The sequence below is a fragment of the Aphelocoma coerulescens genome, assembly GCF_041296385.1.
Source record: "Aphelocoma coerulescens isolate FSJ_1873_10779 chromosome Z unlocalized genomic scaffold, UR_Acoe_1.0 ChrZ, whole genome shotgun sequence".
NCBI lineage: Eukaryota > Metazoa > Chordata > Aves > Passeriformes > Corvidae > Aphelocoma > Aphelocoma coerulescens.
This window is the reverse complement of record NW_027184085.1, coordinates 25170264-25190550: the sequence shown is the minus strand read 5'-3', so window position 1 is coordinate 25190550 and position 20287 is coordinate 25170264. Positions and strand designations below refer to the sequence as shown.

The following is a 20287-nucleotide window of genomic DNA, read 5'->3' as shown; positions in this document are numbered from 1 at the left end:
GTTTGGTTTATTTGTTTGATGAGTTGGTTTGGTTTATTTGTTTGATGAGTTGGATTTTGTTGGGGTTTTGTTTTGTTTGTTGGTTAGGTTGGTTCAGGATTTTTTCCCCCCTAGTTCTATAATGTTTGCTGGGCATGTACATTTGTTCTGGCAAGTGTAAGTTACTTCCTTTAAGGCCCTTTGGGCTTTTCATTTCTCTAAAATGTGATTTAATGTTCTCATGATGTTCTGATCTTAAGAAGCATTTTTATCAGGTTAGACCAAGACACATCTAGCAGCGTAAACTGACTTCAACATCAGCTAAGACCAGATGTTTAGGGAAGAATATAGGAACAAAACAAGTGTGTAAAATCGATTTCTAGCTGCCAGAAACCTGGGTTTCAAGCTGTTTGTTTGTTTTAAAGCAGAGATAATATCTGAATTTAATAGCCTGTGAGAGAATTTATTCCGTGAATTTGTCCAGTCATTTTTTGAAATCATGTACATTAGTACCACTAAATATATTCAGTGGTGAAATACTCCTGAGATCTATCTATCAGTGGTAAGAAGTGTCTCTTTTCATTTGCTTTAAGCAAGTCACCTGCTCATTTAAATGTGATGTGCTCTCATTTTTGTACTAGAACAGACAAGGAACAAGTGTTGTTAAATATTTTTTCCCTGCTGTTCATGGCTTTGTAAGTTCTAACACAAATTTTTTCACTGGTCACCTTTTTTACATGCTGAGGAGTTCTCCTTCAGAATCACTGGACTATCACAGAAGATAAACGTCAGTATTTCTGACAATCTTTGTCATTCCCTCCACCTTTTTCTTTGTTCATCTCACTCCTATTATTTTCCTAGTAGTCCTTCAAAACAGCATGAGATACTTAAATTTGCTTTTCTTTTAATTTCAACTTAAAATTTCTACTCTTTTAAGCCAGTAGCCATTTCCAATGCTGGTGGAAGAATATCAGAGTTACAAAATGAAGCACTGGCCTCTAGAGCTGATATAGCAGAGTACTTTTCACATGAACAAATCATGTTTGTTTAGGTTACTTTTAATTTCATTACTTCATCAAATACTGAAACCCTTTCTAATATTTTCCACATAAGCTCTAAATTTTTGTTGTAGACAAGCTTTAGCAAACTAGGAGGGAGATCCCATAATTAGTGTCTCAAATATTTGAGATATTTTCCATTTCATTCTGCAGAGATGGAAGTAGGAGTATGAAGGAGTACAAACTCATTCATATATGCAGTGACTATTGGCAGGTATACTCTTTTTTCGCTTAGAAATCCTTGGGGATAAGCTATACTGTGATCAAAGAAAAAGAAGATAAATTTTTCCATCTAGAACTTAGTGGGTAATAGGTTCCTGCCAGGACTTGAGCAGAAATAACAGCTAGCTGTTGCAGGAAGAAGACCCTTGCCTTGTCCAGCCTTCCTGCCTCTCGTCACCTGTGCTCATCTCTTACGTCCTGCTGAGCACCAGCTGGACCAGGAGGTCTAGAAAATCAAAGAAGTCAAATCCAGAATGAATAAGAATTTTGCAGCTGCCAAGGCATTAGTCAAAGGAAGCATGATGGCACCTACTAAAGTGGTCCAAATTTAGTCCTGATTCATCCTGGGCAAAATGTGATACATTACACATTTACATGTCGATGTTGCATCATGTTGTCTCAATAATGTTTTGACTTGTAAGTGTCAATTTTTTAAAGACAATACAAAGACCATGGTCTTAGCAGAGGTCAAAACATTTCTGTGATCATGGCTTAAAGGATTCAAGTCCTCTTGAATTCTGCTGTCTTAGGTTACAATGTAAGGTGTAACCAGAAGTATGTATTCTATCACCATCTTCATAAAAAAGACGGTTTTTCATGTTAAAACCAGGTGGGGCAGTGTTCTTTATCTCTTCCATGACACATCCCTGATAACTCCTTCCAGGGGATATCTTCTGTTAATGAGCAATCAAGTCTCACTGCATGACTCATAGAATTACATCTCCCATTGTGAGATGCTCCGCCCAGGGGGAGGAACCAAGCATTCCTACCTGGATATAATCTGGGGTTTGCAACACCATAGGAGCACTATTCACTGGATTCCCAGAGGAGAAGAGCTCCATAATCACCACTGGACCTCCAGAAAAGGACCAGACTTTATTACAGGATCACTGGTTTGACAGAGTCACATTCATCACTCCAACAGGACTGCAGCCCCCATTGAATTGGACTGCTATGACCACCCTGCCCGGCAGGGTGTCAGGTCATATCCTGACTCTGTCAGTTTAAGCCAGTGTTTCTGTATCATTGCCTTTATCTTAATTTTCCTATTAAATTATAATTCTGACTTGGGATCTTCCACTGGTTTGCTTTCAAACTAGCACATCTGTGTATAGGATGCCTATAAGAATAAACGGTCTGAGTCTCTGTCATCTGTGCATAAATTTAAGGTTTAAATCACCTTTTCCACACATAGTCAGTAAGGAATATGGTGGCTTCTACCTCTTACTTATTTTCTATCAAGGTATTTGTTATTCACCAAGACTAACAGGCAAGCCTTTCTTGGTGAGATTTTACTAGTTTTATTAACAAAATCTCCCAAATATCCTGCAAAGCCTGCTTGAACCACGTACAGTGAAGGCAGGGGATTCTTTAAGTAGCACTGCTCCAACTACTCTCCAGCAGGACTCTGCAGGGTGTTAGAGAGGCAGCCCAGAGGTCATGAAAGTCCAGGTATCTTGGGTTGCTGAGTTTAAAAGCCACAGGCATGGTGAGAAAAGGACACTCTGCTGGGCAGCAGTCTCTCTTCCTTGACACCGAAGTCTATTACTGATCACTCCCTACAACTCAGAGGCAGATGAAAACAGGATCAGACTTAAGTTCAAACTTTCTGGGCTCCTGTTCAGTGTTTATAAATTTCACATCCCTTAAAAAGTTAATTCTTCAATTAATGAGTCTTATGAGTCTTATGTGTAGATATCTGGAGATTATTTCTTTTCCATTCATCTATTTTTAGTCTTCTACCCCATAATGCTGCTATTTTCCTCCATTAAATTGCTAACACTTCGGGGTATTTTTTGTAATTACTTAGTGCTTTTCCCCTTATGTTCCGCTGTTAAATACAGCATTCTTCTGAACAAATGTTTCCAAATGAAATTTTGATTATCAGATTTCCTTTGCTGCCTAAGACTACTTTTTTTCCCCTTGCTGTCACTGATAATCAGGACAAATATTACTTCACTATAGCCTGATCACTTATGTTTATGACCTGTGATTAGTTCCCTCAATATGATACTAACACCTCTCCTCAACATGCTCTGTTATTAATTATGCAGCACTGGCCATGACTTTTAGAAGAGCTTTTCCACTGGCATTTGGACAGCAAATGTCATTCTTCTGCCCTTAAACTTCCATATAATTTAGGAAACAATTTTTCCAAGTAACCATTTTAATGATCTTCCTCCACTCTTATGCAGCTTCTGTGTAGATAATGAACTTTCCTTTAGCAATGTATATTCTTTGATGATTTTGAGGTCATGACTTCCACCCTTTTTCAGAACTGAAAAGGTGCTTACTGAGCTCAGGGTCCCTTTCAGTGGTACAGCCCTTAGATCTGCTTCATTTCTCAGCAGAAGTTCTTCAGGTAAAAGTAAATCCAGCTTTAGGTTCATGTTCCCCGTTATTCAATTACAAAAAAAAAAAAACAATTGAAGAAAACAAGCCAATACTATTTTAGCATGCTAAAATGCTTTTTCTCAGATGTAAAGTTTGTTTTCTGAAGGTCTGCTGCTTGATCTACAAAATGTAACCAAATCTTAAGAGTCCCTTGAACTGCCACTCTTGAACCACTTTAGCTGAGTCCTGATACAACTCAGTGATGTGGTTTTCATCATAGTTTGTCTTCAAAAATCTCACATGAGGGCATATGAGATCATATGTCTAGACCAGTTAATCCTAAAATGACAGCTGGATCAGCATTTTCTACAGTTTCTATCTTGGAATAATCTTTCTGTGATTCATTTTCACTTCAGTATTTCAGTCTGTTAAAATATTTTGCTTGTTTGTAATCACCATTTGGCCTAGCAATGCCAAAATATTTCATATATATTGATGGAAGAATGTGGATGGAATAAATCTGAAATGGATCGATTTTTACTTTCAACAGCTTGCAGTGACTCAGGTTTGTTTTGTGTTTTTTCATCTTGGCTCTCTTCACTTCTGCTAGCTTCATCCTGCAATAAATTTAAAAGCTTTCTTTTCAGCTCCTAAGAAACTCTATCCTCCCCAAACTATCTGCAAATACTCCCTTCTCCTAAATCTGCTTTCCCCCAACTTCTGAATTATATACTGGGTTTACTAGTTCAGATAAAGTAACATGGGCTTCCCTGCCATCTTTTCTCCACAAACTGATTGACTGTTCAGATTTTGCAGATATAGCGGATCAAATATTTGGAGGTCCTCCACCATCTTTTACAGTTTGATCATCCTCTGATTTTCATCTGTGATTCACCTGGTGGGAGGCACAGAGGCCACTGCTCTTCAATAGCACCTTTTGAATTATCACCTCCCTGAGAATTTCTATCACCACCAGATGGAGTCATCTCGGAATTATCATTAATTTTCACTAATTACAAAAGCCTTGATTTTAAAAGGATCAAAATCTTTTGTACAAATTAACACTCAGCTCTGGTGTAGTGAAAAGACAACACAAGAGCAAAGAAAATTTACAGACACATAAAAAGTATTGCTCTGGCAAAACCTTGGCTCTGGGGATTACTAACAAGGGAGACAATGTTAATTAATAAAGAAGGATAAATTAATTATTAACATAGTCTTACAGAAACAAGACCAAAGAGAATAGTTTACTGAGGATATTCCAGACAACAGCCGGTATAAAAGGCATTAAAATACAGGATGAGATGGCAAGGTCAGTAGTATTTCTACTGGTGCCAGTAGGCTCATTGGGTTCAGTTGTGGTAGTGAGTGGGACCCTGGAGCAGCAAGGCTTCTCCTCTCTTTGATCACTCTGTGAGCACGTGAGGCACTGATGAGAATGCCAGGCTTCTTCCCCCGTAAATCTGCTCCTGCCCTCTGCTGTGCAACACAGGTCCTGCAAAGACCGCTTTGCCTTCTGTTGGAGCCAAGACATGCGCGTTTCCGATAGCTGTGAGATTAGTCATCAGAGTAAACTCAAACACATTGGCAAACTTGTGGGAGACTGAAATTGTAGGCTGTGAATGATCTCTGCCTCAGAAACGCAGGCTGAGGAACAGGGTTTATGTACACTCAAAAGCAGCAGCAACTGTGTGGGTTAGGGCCTGGGAGGTGTGTGTTTGGCTCTCAAAATAGGATTCGGGTAACACAAAGACTGGCAATACATAAAAAAGGGCACATTGAGGCCTGAGTGATGGGAAACACAGCTACAGGGCAACATCTCTGAGGGATCCAGCGAGGGTACACAGAGGGTGTCCAGTGACCAGCAGCAAGCAGCCACAGGTGGGTAGCTATAACTTGCAATAACGTAACAGAGGAGGAAAAGCCACAGTGAAAAACATACAAGGTGGAAGCAATGCGAAAGAGAACAAAGACTGACACACAGGTGGGTGATAACAGAAAAACCTCAGTACTCTGGCTGGGCAGGGGCAGCTGGGGGCATCAGGGGGTTGGTTCACCTAAGGGTCCCCACCACAGAGCTCTGCACTGGCTGGCTGGGAGGAAGGAGGCGAGTTGCTGGGAGAAAGAAACACAATGCTTCTGTGTTTTCTAGCATGGAAAAGAATAAATACATAATTAGTGAGGCCACACCTTTAGTACCATGTCCAGTTCTGGACTCCTCAGTACTAGGAACTACTGGAGAGGGTCCAGCTGCACGAAGGCAATTGCTGAGGTATCTCTCTTATGAGAGACTGTGGGAGCTGGGCCTGCTTAGTCTAGAGAAGACTAAGAAGGGATCTTGTCAATACATATAAATATCTCAAAGGCAGGTGTGAAGAGGATGGTGCCAGACTCTTGTCAGTCGTGCACAGTGACAGGACGAGGAACAATGGCCATAAGCTAAAACAAGAAATTCTACCTCAACATGAGGGATAACTTCTTTATGTTTAGGGTGGCCGAGCACTGGACCAGGCTGCCCAGTGAGGTTGTGGAGTGTCCCTCTCTGGAGCCATTCCAAACCCACCTGGATGTATTCATGTGTCACCTGCTCTGGGTGACCTTGCCTTAGCAGGGGTAGACTGATGATCTCCAAAGGTCCCTTCCAGCCCCAGTGGTTCTGTGATTCTGTGATGCCAGACCATGGATGTCATACCTGTGGCAGGGAACTTCTCTGGCAAGGCTGCAGGTTTCAGTGTGGGTAAGAGAGCAGCAAAGTGAGTAACGCATGGTAATGCGAGGCATGGTGAGGGGAGGCATGGTGATGAGTTCTGGGTCCTGCCCTTTGTCCACAACAACCCCAGACAGCGCCACAGGCTGGGGCAGAGAGGCTGCAAAGCTGCCCACAGGAAAAGGACCTGGGGGTGCTGGTGACAGCAGCTGAACATGAGCCAGGGTGTGCCCAGGTGGCCAAGAAGACCAATGGCATCCTGGCCTGGATCAGCAACAGTGTGGCCAGCAGGACCAGGGCAGGGATTGTCCCCCTGTACTCAGCACTGGTGAGGCCACACCTCCAGTGCTGGGTCCAGTCCTGGGTCCCCCACTAGGAGGAGGACACCGAGGTGCTGGCAGAAGACCAGAGGTGGCCAACAAAGCTGGTGAAGGGTCTGGAGCACAAGTCCTATGAGGAGCAGCTGAAGGAGCTGGGTGGGCTCCACCTGGAGGAGACTGACGGGTGACCTCATCACTTTCTCCAGCTACCTGAAAGGAGGTTGCAGCAAGGGGAGGGTCGGCAACCTGTCAACAGGACGAGGGAACATACTCTTAAGCTGCACCAGAAGAGCTTTAGGTTCGACATCGAGAGGAATTTCTTCACAGAAAGGGTGACAGATACTGGAATGGGCTGCCGAGGGATATGCTAGAGTCACTATCCCAGAAGTTGTCTAAGGAAAAACTGGCCGTCGCACTGGGTGCCATGGTGTAGTTGACGCGGTGACGTTCGGAGAACTCCATGGCGCCAGAGGTCTTTCCCAGGCCCCCGATCCCGGGATGCCAGGCCCCGCCCGCCCCGAGAGCGCAGGGGCGCCCCCTGCCGGGCCCGGCGCGGCGCACGCGCGGCCCGGCGCGCAGCTCCTTCCTTCCGGCCGCCATCTCGCTGCGCCCGCGTGCGGATCCCGGCCCCGTGCCCTGCCCGCCGCCTCCAGCCCCGCTCCGGCGCCCTCCGCCCGCCGAGGTACCGCGGGGGCGGCCGGGGGCGGGGGGGGCGGCGGCGGTGGTTGGAGGAAGGGGCGGCGGTTACGGGCTGGGCCTGAAGGGAGGCTCGGCTGGGCTCGGCGCCTCTGTCCGCGATCTGAGACCGTTCCCGGCCCTGTGGCGGGGTGCCCGCCTGCCGCGGAGGACGCGTGTGGGCGTGTGGTGAGGGGCGGCTGCAGAGCTGCCTGTGCCCACTTGCCCTCACCTGTGTTCCCACACCCGCCTGTTCTGGGCGCTCTTGTTGTTTCCGCAGATGAAGGAGACCATCATGAACCAGGAGAAGCTGGCCAAGCTGCAGGCCCAAGTGCGCATCGGTGGCAAGGTAGGAGCCGCCTCCCCGCGCTGCCATCGGGATTGCGTGTCCTTGCACGCATATCGGACCTGGCACAAGGGATCCTGGAAACGGGTGTGGGAAGCAGCCCTGAGAACTCTCAGCTTCACTGGACTGTCTTCAAGGGAAGCTGTGCAGCTCCAGGGCTCTCGGGAGTCACTACTGTAGGTGCAATATGTAGTAGCTGAATTTCCAGCCATTTCTCTATGTGGATGCTATGTTAGAGCAGCCTTAATATTCTATATTAAGGTAAATGAGAATCTCCTCTTTTGCAAGGCCAAGTGCAAGGTGCTGCACCTGGATCAGGGCAGCCCCTGGTTTCAACACAGGCTGGGCATGAACAGATCAGAGCAGAAGGACGTGGGGGTGCCGGTGGGTGAGAGGCTGGACATGACCCAGCCATGGGCACTCACAGCCCAGAGAGCCAAACGTGTCCTGGGCTGCATCCAAAGCAGCGTGGGCAGCAGGGCCAGGGAGGGGATTCTGCCCCTCTGCTCTGCTCTGCTGAGACCCCACCTGCAGTGCTGCATCCAGCTCTGGGTCCCAGCATGGGAAGGACATGGAGATGTTGGAGCAAGTCCAGAGAAGGGACAGTGAGTTGATTAGAGGGCTGGAGTTTCTCTCCTGTCAGAAGAGTCTGAGGGAATTGGGACTGGTCAGCTTGAAAAAGAGGAGGTGTTGGGGTAATGTAACTATGGTCTCCTCGTACATGAAGGGAGCCTACAGGAAAGATGCATCAAAACTATTTACAAGAGCATGTAGTGACAGGACAAGGGAGAATGTGTTTAACTTGAAAGTAGGTTTAGATTGGATATTAGGAAAAATTCTTTACTGTGAGACTGGTCAGGCACTGGAACAGATCGCCCAGAGTAGCTGTGGATGCCACATCTGTGGGAGTGTTCAAGGCTGCGTTGGATGTGACTCCGAGTAACCTGGTCTAGCTGAAGGTATCCCTGCCCGTGGCAAGAGGGTTGGAACTAGATGATCTTTGTCGTCCCCTTCTAGCCATTCCATGAAAATTGTATGGGCGGTTTTAGATGTATGGGATTTGAAGTGAGTAGGCCTTACAGCAAGTGAGGTTGGGTATAGTTTTCATAACAGATCATCGAGAGTTGTTACAGACTTGTCAGAAATACTTAGGGTGCTAAAGGCAGTTTTTTTGCCTTTCTGCACAAAGTTGGAAATTCTATGCTTGTCAGACTTACGTAATTGTAGACTAATATAATCAGAACAATTTTTGTTTTGCTGCATCTGAATATATGTAGTTGTTACTTATGATCTGAGAAAAGTATGTTTAATATAGTCATACAGCAGTAAACATTTTAATTACAGTGTCAGTCTTAATTCACGAATTTATTAGGAATCTTTTGTACCTGAGGGAGTATACACAATGTTCTAGAATACAAATTACTTAACAGAACTCTTCCAGACAGAGTTTCCAGGAGCTTTCATTTCTGTGCTGATTTTTAAATTTTTTTTTTTGCCAGTTGCTGGAGATTTAGGCAGGCTTAAAACAGGGTTTATATAGTAATTAACTGCCTTGGTGATTTTTGTATATTCTTTGTTAATGGTTAATTAGAGAACTCCAGTATTATATTGCTGATTGTATGCATGTTAACCAGTGTGTGTTTATTGACTATAAAGGCTTTTAATGTTAATCATATAAGATTATATCTCTTGCAGTTTACTGGTCAATACAAGGCTTTTGAAGACGTTAAGCAAAGCTTGGAATGGTCATTTAGTTTTAAAATTGGCCTATGAAATACTTGGAATGCCTGAACATGCCTTATTTTATAATGGAAAATTATTCCTGGGATTCTTTATGGCATTGTTGCCATGTAAGTTGAGATGGGTGTGGAGGAGGTACATATTCCTCCATATCCCTTGATTCAAGACGTCGTATTTTGAAATTTACTGAGAGTTCTTTTTTCCAGAGTGACTTAGCATATACCTTACCTAGCTCAAATCATGAGTAGACAAGGCACTAAAATGAGGCATTTCTACTATATTTAGTAGTTTCCAAACCACTGTGTATGCTTACCTGACAGTAGCAGGGTGTGAATATCAAGCTTTCTAGACAAAAACCTAAATGTTTGGGCTGTAGTCTTTCAAGTGTTAGTTTCATACAAATTTGTCACTAATGTTCCTCAGTGTTGGTAACAGAATTATGTTAGAGTTGTTAGTGTCCAGCCAGCTTTCAAACTTCTGACAGTAAACTGAAAAGGAATTGCAGCTATTTATATGGCTGGGCAGCAACGCCTTCTCTTATTATTAGCATGTGGTAGATGAGCAGCTGGAGGGGGAGGACTTAGATTAGTAGTTACATTATGTCAAAAAGTAGCTTAGTTTCACTTGTTCATGTATACATTTTATGTCACATTTTCCTGAACCGTTATGATTGAGCAAGGGAAGTATAGAATGACATTTTCTACTTTTTCATAGAAATAGATATGTTCTAATGTGGGACATTTACTTCCCTGGAGAAATCTAGAGCTCTGGGTCTGTAGGGCAGCTTAACCTTTGCTTATTTGGTTTCTAAACAGGGTTGGTCTGGAACACTACATAGAAGTATTTTTAAAAATGTATCTATGAAATATTTTGAAAAAGTAGTCATTCTTCAAATATGTAAGTCCATCAGAGGAGAGATGGGTATTTAGAATAAAAATGTAGTATTTTGACTTTTCTCATATTCTTTTCTTAATGATGTGTTCATAGCTTTATGGCCTCTGACTGTTACCAGAGTTTGGCTGTAATTTAAGAAAGATGATCTAAGGAAAAACTAGTAACTTTTGGAAATTGCTTGAAACTGTTCATTCTTCAGGTTTGTGTCTTGTGATAACTTGGGTTAACAAGGGTAAATTTGCAACTTTCCTTTTCTAAGATGCTGTAGTAAACCATGAAATTGTGGAATAAATATTTTCTGATGCATTGCTTCCTGAAACACATGCAAATCTTGCCTTAGTGCGAGAGAAAGACTGCTGCAGTGCAGTTGGGCGGCAGGGTTGCATGCACTGAAACTCAGGAGCAGCACTTTATATGTTAAGTTGATTTGTAGACATTGTAAAGTAGTTATACAGCTGTTAGGATTAGAGTTTGGGGAACTACGTATGTTTTAACTTGTAATTTTTTTTTTTTTTTTTTTTTTTGCAAAGGGTACTGCCCGCAGAAAGAAGAAGGTTGTTCACAGAACAGCTACAGCAGATGATAAAAAACTTCAGTTTTCATTGAAGAAATTGGGAGTCAACAATATTTCTGGAATTGAAGAGGTAATTGCTTCAAAGAAAAAAAATTCTATCTATAAATAGAAAACGTATTAAAATCTATTTTCTGGTAAGTAATGTCTGTAAATTATCAATAGTTCTTCATGGAGTTTTAAGAACTTTGATTTCTTGTTAAATCGAAAAATCCTGCTAAACTGCTTCAAATGCTGGATTTTTTTTTCTTGCAGGTAAACATGTTTACCAATCAAGGAACAGTCATTCACTTCAATAACCCAAAAGTTCAGGCATCTCTGGCTGCTAACACTTTCACTATCACTGGCCATGCTGAGACAAAGCAGCTGACAGAAATGCTGCCTAGCATCCTAAACCAACTTGGAGCTGACAGTCTGACTAGCCTCAGGAGATTGGCAGAAGCCCTACCCAAGCAATGTAAGTTGAAACTTGAATGTTTTTCGTGCTGGCAGCTGACATGAGGCTTATTTGTGTAGCAGCAGTGACATTCCATGCACTCTTGTTGTCTGCAAGCATGTTATAAAATGCTTATAAAGAAATCAAACTCTCTAAAATCAATTTTATTTGTAGCTCAAATCCAATGGCAATTATGACTCAGTAAAGCAAAGTTACCTGTTAGCATGTCTTGTAGCTGGGGTAGCCCTGGAAAACTGTAGCCAGACTTGATTTTCTGGTAGTTTCCTTCTTGATGTGGCTGCCATATTTTGACATACTTTGTTCATTAAAGCTAGGTGGATTAATAACTCTGTAAGAGTTAGGTTTTAAAGAAAGATAAACTTGGAGTATATCTCTTTTGACACTCTGAATGGAAACATAAATGATGGGGAAAGGAGCTTAACAGATATCTTGCAATTGCTTTTCTCCCTCACAGGTGTGGTGAAGGTATTTCTCACATCGGCTTTTTGATAATTAGGAAGGAATTACAGGGTATTTATAAGGAAGTACATTATGATTTCAGTATGTGTAGAACAGTGTAGAGAACAGGGCTGACATGAGCATTAAGCTAGATACAACTTCCTATTCCATACTTAAAGTAGTAAAAAAGCTTGAACATTTGTTCCTTCTAAAACTGGTAAAAGTAGAGGAGGGACTTAAATATGTACTGTTTGAAAAAGGTGCTGCTGCTACAGGATGAGAATTAGGAGTGAAAGGCTTGTTGGCACTGGGAACATTCCTTTTGTCTTGTGTGTACAGTCTTCCTACTTTCTGAAATATCTTAAGCCCATTCCTTTCAAGGGATAGCTTAAACATGGAAAAAATGAGACAATATCATTGTGTCCAGTTTTCAGCAGTTCTAACTTGATTGCTAATTTTTTTTCTTCCTCTCCTTTGTTGCCAACAAAACAGCCTCTATTTACATTCCTAAAGTTGGTGATACTCTCCTTTCAACTTACCAATGAAAAAATTTTTTCTAGAAGTAGTCTTCAAGATGTGGAGTAAATTATTCTTTATCATGATCGTCAAATCCTTTCTTCGAATGTCACCCATGTGACTTCATTGTGGTAGTAGAAGGGCTTGAAAGAAAAAAGTACTTGAAGGATTTAGAATGACTGCTGAAGTTCTGTCCTGTCATAACAATGTGGTTATATTCTAAACTAAATTGTGGAGTTTTAGAAAGAGGGAAGCTGGTTTGAAGTGATTGCTTTTTATGATCTAGTAAATAGCTATTTCTTTCCATTAAGAGTGGATGCCGGACTAGTTGCACAAAACTTTTTATTCAGCATTGTTAGCTAGATTTGGAAGCCTAACATCAATGAGTGGAGCACCTGTGATGATTGCAGGTGCTAAAGTAAAGTTGGACTGCTCTTGGGGATATGAGAGAATGCAGGTAGTGTAAGAGGAGATAACATGGTTTGCTTTTAAAATGTCACTTTTAACATTAGGATGCACTTAAGCTTTAACAACTTTCTGCTGCTTATAAAAACAAATAAAGGTTAGTGATGTCCTTGTCCCAAGCCTTTCCAAAGAAAGTTTATGCATTCAGGAGTTCTGGTTCTCTAGAAATTAATGTACAGGTCTAAATAAGAACCCATCTTTTTTCCTCATGCTTTTTTTATAAACTGAGAGGGATTAATTAGAATAAAATTGAGGTAGTAGAGAGTATGAGACAACTTACCCTTGACAATACAGCTAAGAATAGTTGCAGAGGAGTGGCACAGGCACCCAGATACCTGTGATATCTATTTGTAGAATTATACTGCTGCCCAGTTCAGCAGGTGCTCACTGGTCTGCTACAGTGGAGAGGGTTAAGTCTTACTACCTCCGTCAAATACAATGGGAATGGTTAAAGAAATTACTGAGTCAACAAATATGTGGACTAGAACACTAGGTCACCTCAGCCACTAAGGAGTGTAGAACTGTGTGTCCAGTTCCATATTCTTCTGATTTTGCCAGGGAACAGTAATACCTTTTAAGTACTTCTTCTAGTTGTGTGTCTGCTTGCAACTTCACAATTACAGCTCAGCTTTCTTTGGATGTGTAGGATAATAAGATCCTTTGTATTCCTTAAAAACTGATGATGTAAGATATGTAAATTCAGGAGCCATGTGGTAGTCCATAAACTAACCTACTTTCAGGAAAAACATAAAATCAATCCCTTGTATTTGGAAACTATTATCATGCAGGGCACTCAATATACCTAGATAGAAGATGTTGACTAGTAAGCTGTTTAGCATGCATCTTCTAATTTCACTGCTAGGCTGTTGGAGCATTATCAGTAACAAAGGGAATGTGAACTTCCTACATTAGATAAAGATTTTTATTCACAGAATTGGATAAAGCATTGCAGCTTAGCTCAGAATCTTTGATAATGTTTTCAAAAACACAAAGCTAAACAATCAATCAAAATGCCTATGGTGAGCTTGAATGAAGCTTTTGATATACTTGCTCTTGCAGCTGTGGACGGAAAAGCACCACTTGCTACTGGTGAAGACGATGATGATGAAGTTCCAGGTAAGAACAAACGTGGTGGAGGAAAAGGAAGTGAATTTTGTGGAGAGATCTTATGCATAGCACAAGATCAGGCCAGGGATGATAAGAGTGTTGTCTAGTTGCTGTCACAGGATTTCTGTGGGCAGATTATTTCATTAATTTCAGATACCATGAGAGATTTAGCAGTCTGAGCTAGCATTTTGGTCCTATGTTGAAGTAACAGCTATGACTAGGACAGAATCAGAATCACTTTGCCCAGTGTGAAGTTAAATGCTTTTAGGATTCTTTCTCTTAGGATAATGCTTTTTAATGAACCATCCAGAATTTCCTTGGTTGAGCAAGGAGGATGAACCTTGAAGCTGTTAAAAATTATTTGGTCTCTATTTTACAAGCTCAAAAGTTTTTATGGTGTAAAAACTTGATATGAAGTAGAACTTTGGAAGAAAATTCAAACCCAAAATATTTGGCAAAGGGGAAGTGGGTCAAACTTTAATTCCAACAATCTTCTTTTTCTAGATCTTGTTGAAAACTTCGATGAAGCTTCAAAGAATGAGGCAAACTGAACTGTCACCTCCTGAATAAAATTAAAACTTGAAAAAGCTACATGGAGCTGCTATTTTATATTGTGACTGCCTTGATTTTATTTCCTGACGAGATCTCAAGATCTGTGATATTTGGAAACTTGTTGAATCTGCAGCTCCTTAGTTACTGCTTGTACACAATATTATTTTTGTGGCCCAATTGAACAAACCTATGCTTTGAAATAAGTTAGATTGCTAACAAATTTCTGCCTAGACACATTTTTTGAGTAACTTGTATACAAGCAAACACTCATCTTTAATGAACTTTGGCATACAATAAAAATATAAAACAAAGTTTCTGGTGTGACTTTTTGTCAGAAAATCAGGGACAAAAATGGCCCTAAATATTAAACAATCTTAAAAGGTTTTGCTTTTCTGCAGAGCATCTTCCTTTTGCTGTGTTAAAAAGCTGGCTCCTGAGAAAAAACTTTCTGTCCATAATGAAACGGTTTGGACTTAATTGGTGAATTTTTGGTGTTTGCAGGTTAGAGCTAGGGAGGCTGTAAGTCACTTTGTAACCTACTGAATTTAAGCAATAGAATTGTATTTTAGCTACAGTTGCTGGTGTCTTAATAAAACAAAACATGCAAGTTGAGGAAGAATTTTTACTTGCCAGCTGCTTGCTGCTGTTCTTCATGGCCTTGGGGAGCTACATGTGAATGTTACATTTTTATCTTCAGTATATTTGCAGGGCATAGCTGTTCAATAGGTTAAACAATACTTTACCATTTTAATTTTACTTACCTAAAACCATCAGTTATGTGGGGAAGTGAAGGATAGAAAGAGGTAGAAGCCTTAATAGAATTGATAGTGGCTCTTAATTTTAAGTCTGTATTTACGAGCTTCAGATCTATTAACTAATAATTTGAATGTTTCAGGAATATGGTCTTTCTATTGCTTTTTGGGCTTTTTGTTATGTTTCAGAGAAAAATAACTTTCTAGGGCACAAGAAAGACTTTTTAAATTCCGTTCTGACCTCAGCTAGAGTTTCCAGGGGTGAGAGCTAAATTTTATGTTTGTGAGTCATTGATACTAGTGATAGATCAGAACACTTGCAAAACAGAAGGTAAGCTAGGGATAGAAGAGCACTCAGCTACCAGCCTTCTAAGGTTGTTTCTGGAGCACAAACTTCAGGAAGTGTAGATTCACTGTGACTTGTTGAGGATAAAATTCAGGGTAAGACTTTGCTATAGCCATAGAAAATTCTCCGTGTGCCTGGGAAAGGGTGGGTCTGTGTCTGACTTGCCAAGCCTGTTTATCATGGTGTAACTCATTGCTCTTTGGAAACAGTGGAGGAACTTGTTCAAGCCCTAAAACTCCTGTGGTTTGAGGTAAGACAGCAGACTATTGTGAGCATGACATGGCTGAAGTCAGGAGCAAGAACTCTGAGTAATGATCTCAGAGCGCTTGTCCTTGATTTACAAGTACTTTATCAGTAAACTATACTTGTAGCGTTGAATTAGCTAAAGTGCATTCAGTGAATTGTGGCAATAAGGCAGAAAAACTAGCCCTATGTGAATATGACTTCTGAAATGAGGATGGCAAATGTAATTGCTGTGTATAAGGTAAAAACTAAGTTCTGCAGAGTAGTTTGCCAGACTTCTGTGACCTGTTGAATCAAGAAATGACATGCTGGATTTTTATCAATGTTTTGCCTATTCTGTGATTCAGATATGCTAGTCCTCATAAATACTTGCTTTTAGCCATTGTAGCCCTTGCTGCTGAAATACTTTCTGTCTTGTGAAGTAACTCAGTGCCTTGCTCGGATGTTCTAGACAGTGTTAGCCTTTTCCCCTCTAACAGACATATATTTGGTCCTTAAAAAATAAGATCCTTACTAAAGCAGTGTCTTTGAAGTGCAAAGTAAGGCTAATCTAGTGATACACAGCCATGTGACACGTGCCTGTGGAATTCTGTGTGCAAGGTATGCTCACAGTACACTCCCAAGCAGGAAATACTGGAATAATCTGCATCTCCAGACTCAGACCGAGGATAAACATATGAGCAGAATATGTTCTTGACTATAGCAGAGTCTAAATGCAAGTGAAGTACCTATCTTGTAAGGTTGCAGTAGTCTTCATCTTTAACTTAGTTCAATCCTGGACTCAATGCTGTGATTATTTTCCTCTTGGTAAGGAGTTTGGTATGGTTTTCCTAATCTCTCATTAATTACTACAAACTGAGAATAGTTGTGCTGATGTTTCTTGTCAGGTTGAACTTCTGTGTACCCATATGAAAGGGACTGAGTCTGAAGAGCTGGCCAGAGTAACGAGCCATGCACCGATACGATTTGAGCATCGTTCTCCACTTTATTGTTTAACTACACAAGCTCATATCTACTTTGCAAAGATTCACGCCCAGTCCCTCTTGACGGCCTCTGATCCGCAGGGGAGCTGACCAGTGTATAACTTTGCCAAGGACTTTCAGGGGTGTCTGCAGCCAGGTGTCTTCCAGGCTTGCCTGCAGCCAGGGGCCAGTACAGGGGTTTTTCCTCAGCAACCCTGGGTTGTCCAATCTTTCCAAGGGTATCATATGCCCCTGTTCCACAAGGAATCCCTCTACACCCATACTTACAATTACGCCATTACGAATTTGTATCTGTAGTTTTTACTCAGGGAAAATGGCTCTGTATCTCCATTCCAAATATTTTGGACAATGGAGAAATGTAAACAGATGCCTGTGTTTCTGCTGAGCTTTTTATTTTTAAAAAGCTTAGGCCATGTTCAGGTTTTGTCACATTTAGCTCTGAAATAGCTTGACTCAATGCAGTGGTGGGTTCTAGTGAGATTTTTTCTTAATGTTTGGAACAGATTTTTGGAAATATTTTCATAATTGTTAATCTTATGCTTTAAGGGCTTTGCAATGTTTTAAAATTAATATGTTCTAATACAAAAACCCAAACAACAGAACCCTTTTGGGAGGTGGTGAAGCTGTGCGGTTTATTAAGCTAGTGGTATACATATGAAAAGCTTCTAACTGTGGTTTTAGAGTAATACTGGTTTTAAAGCTCTAGAAGCCACCTTGCATTGTTACGTTTGTTCTTGCTATTAAAGTCTTGTGAGTCTGTGGTTGTGTCTCTTAGGAAAAATAAGAAAAAAAACAGTGAGAATTTCACATAATTTATAGTACACGTTTAACATACATGACAAAGGAAGAACATTTGGTTTAAAATGTTCACTGCTCAATACTTCAAATGCGAAATCAATGCCTATGTATCTTACTATATTGATTTGCCTGGAGTGTGTGGGAAGTTCAGTGTAGTTGCCACCTCTGACATTTTGTGCTGGTACTGTGTTTTGTGGGTGAAACATCTTAGAGACACTTTACTTTTCCTCAAGTTGTCTACTGTATCTGCTGAAAACCTAAATGTTGTGTAATGGTACAGTTGCAGTAACAAGCTGTTCTCTAAATGTGAGAATAGATCTGAACAAGTTAGGAAACTGGAGAGTTAATATTCAACAGAGATGCAGGGAAGTCCATGTTGATGATGACTAGATTAAAGCCTTGAGTAACTGGCAAGATGGTGGTATATGTAAAGAGAGATTTCTAAGCTAGGTATTTTAAAATATTAGTAAGTACTCAACATGTCTTGCATTCAACTAATACATGCAGTGTGGCTTCTAATTTTTCTGAGCTGTTCTTTCTTCTATCATTTCAGCCACATCTAGCAATCTCTGAGAGTTGCTGAAAATGTTTTCTACTGGATATGAGAGTTGAAAGATCCTGACCAGTAGCAGAGATTGGACTCTGTGAGGAAGTCTTATTTTACAAAAAAAAGGAGCTGACAGTGCAGCTGAGCCAAGCTTGCTTAGCTTAGGTGAACTGTCTGTGGCATGAGGGAGTACCGTGATTAGTTTGACTGTGAGTTGAACTCAGTTACTTTAAAAATGGATGAAGAGTGGGTGCATATGGAAGCTCTGAGAATCAGGAATATAACTGTTTCTGTGTATTCTAATTGACTTTAACCTGTAATTTCTTGGTAACATAGTACTTACAGTCTCATAAAAGTTTTAATTGCTCTGTTAATAGTCTGCCTTCATGCACAGATTATCATTAGCAAATAATGTTACTGAATAGAAGGAAGACATCTTATGTAATACTGTTAGTGTACTGTCTTGCTGTAATCTGGGTTTTTTGTAAGAGATTTAACAGATGTAATTTATATTGCCTTTACATTGCACTGAAGGTATCCTGATAGTGAAAAAAAAGCCATTCTAACAATGTTTGTGTAGTGCAGAGATTAGTAATATTTTAACAGATGAGTTACAGCCCAACGTTTTGCATTGCTAGTGAATCCAAACAAAGCAGAACAACTGTTGAACAATTAGTGTTATAATGGTATAGGCACTAATGATTGTAGCCTATAACTTCTTACATGGGTGGAAGGCAGAATTCCTACGATATCTTACTGGTATTCTGATTGGTTGAAGGTCAGTTTGATTCATGCAAAAGCTTTTGGTTTTGATACCCAATAACCAAGATTTGCAACATGTCTCACACAGGGATTTAATGTGCACTGCAGGATACTGGCCGATAAACGTGGAAGTATCTGCTGCACTTGAAACCTTATTCTGCAATTCTATTGAACAGTGCCTTTATATTTTTCTGGAAAAATGTAGTAATGGGTTGAATCCTACTCCAAATTTTTAGGACCCACCTGAAGTTGAGTTAACAGGTGTTAACATTCTCTGTGTAAGTTGTATCTGAGTTAAGTCTATAAGGCTTATGCTGGAGTCTCAAAAATTTCAGCCCTGCACACCCGATCAGTATCCTGCTTCACAACCAACATATAACTTGTGGCAAGTGTTTGCACCTGGATGTTATCACTGAGTTTAAAATGATGCAGTAAGATTAGGCAAGGTTTGAAGTTCTTGAAAGTATCAACTGAAACAGAGGGAGCTGTGGGTTTAAGCTGCAGCTCTGGGGATTGTGACTAGTCCTGCTATTCTTTCCTGTTATTTCCAGTAATTGCATCAGGCAAATGTAGATGTAACTGAGCATGACTGGACAGTCACATCTCTGAACAGCAGCATCTCGTGAGCTGCTGTTTTGTGATGATTTCTAATAACTGTATACACAAGACTACTGCCACCTTTAAGAACCCAGCTGAGAAGCAGAAGGGCTTCTTGCCCTCTTGTGACTGTAAAAAGAAAGATAAGATGGTTGGGATGCCAAAATCTATGCCAGCTATGTGATATTGGTGTTTGACATGACATCTATGGTATTACACAGACACTGTGACTGGTAGTCACAATAGAGTAGAATGGTGTTAAAATGTATGTGGTGATAAATACCCTCCTCGTCTCTTCAGTATTGTTGCCTCTGCAGAACTACGAGGAATTAAAAGTGATAATGCCTCATTAGAGCCACATAGGTGCGTAACATAGCTAAGATGCACAGTTAGCAGACTTGAGTAGTTAGGAGCCATTTTTACAATACTTACCATGAACAACTGCATCTTAAAGACTTCTGCACTTGAGCTGATATCTGACATTGTTCGGCTTCACCTGCACAGGTCAGTCAACTCATTTTGTTGTGTTAGAGTTGGGGCATTCATCTGCCCCCACCAGGCATGAGTCTTACGTAACATACAATGAGAGACAGCTACTGGCTCAAGGCTCCTGATCCTGTAAAGGTAATGTGAACATAAGTATTTGTAGGATTCAAACCTAAACTGAAAATGACATGAGGTGAAAAAATTGAACAATTGTGTCAGCAGAGTAGCAGGCTTACTGATTTGAGGTGTCCATTACAAGTTTTTGTCCCAGGGACAGTTGGTATCCAAAGCACCAGGGAGGAATTAATCTGAAAATTCATTTATTTCCCTCCTGGCTGCTTTGCACCAGTTAGTGTGAGGAATCAGTAGTTAGTACAGTTCTTTCTGGTTTA

General features: G+C 40.9%; 1 protein-coding gene across 1 annotated transcript; it reads left to right on the top strand.

Annotated features, from left to right (window-relative positions):
* The first annotated feature begins 7190 nt into the window (after window positions 1–7190).
* On the top strand, window positions 7191–14692 carry BTF3 (basic transcription factor 3). Its single transcript, XM_069001966.1, has 6 exons — window positions 7191–7302; window positions 7576–7644; window positions 10806–10919; window positions 11102–11303; window positions 13782–13838; window positions 14334–14692. Exons 2-6 carry the CDS (start codon window positions 7576–7578, stop codon window positions 14378–14380), a joined length of 489 nt encoding a protein of 162 aa, XP_068858067.1. The 5' UTR covers window positions 7191–7302; the 3' UTR covers window positions 14381–14692.
* The last annotated feature ends 5595 nt before the right edge of the window (window positions 14693–20287 follow it).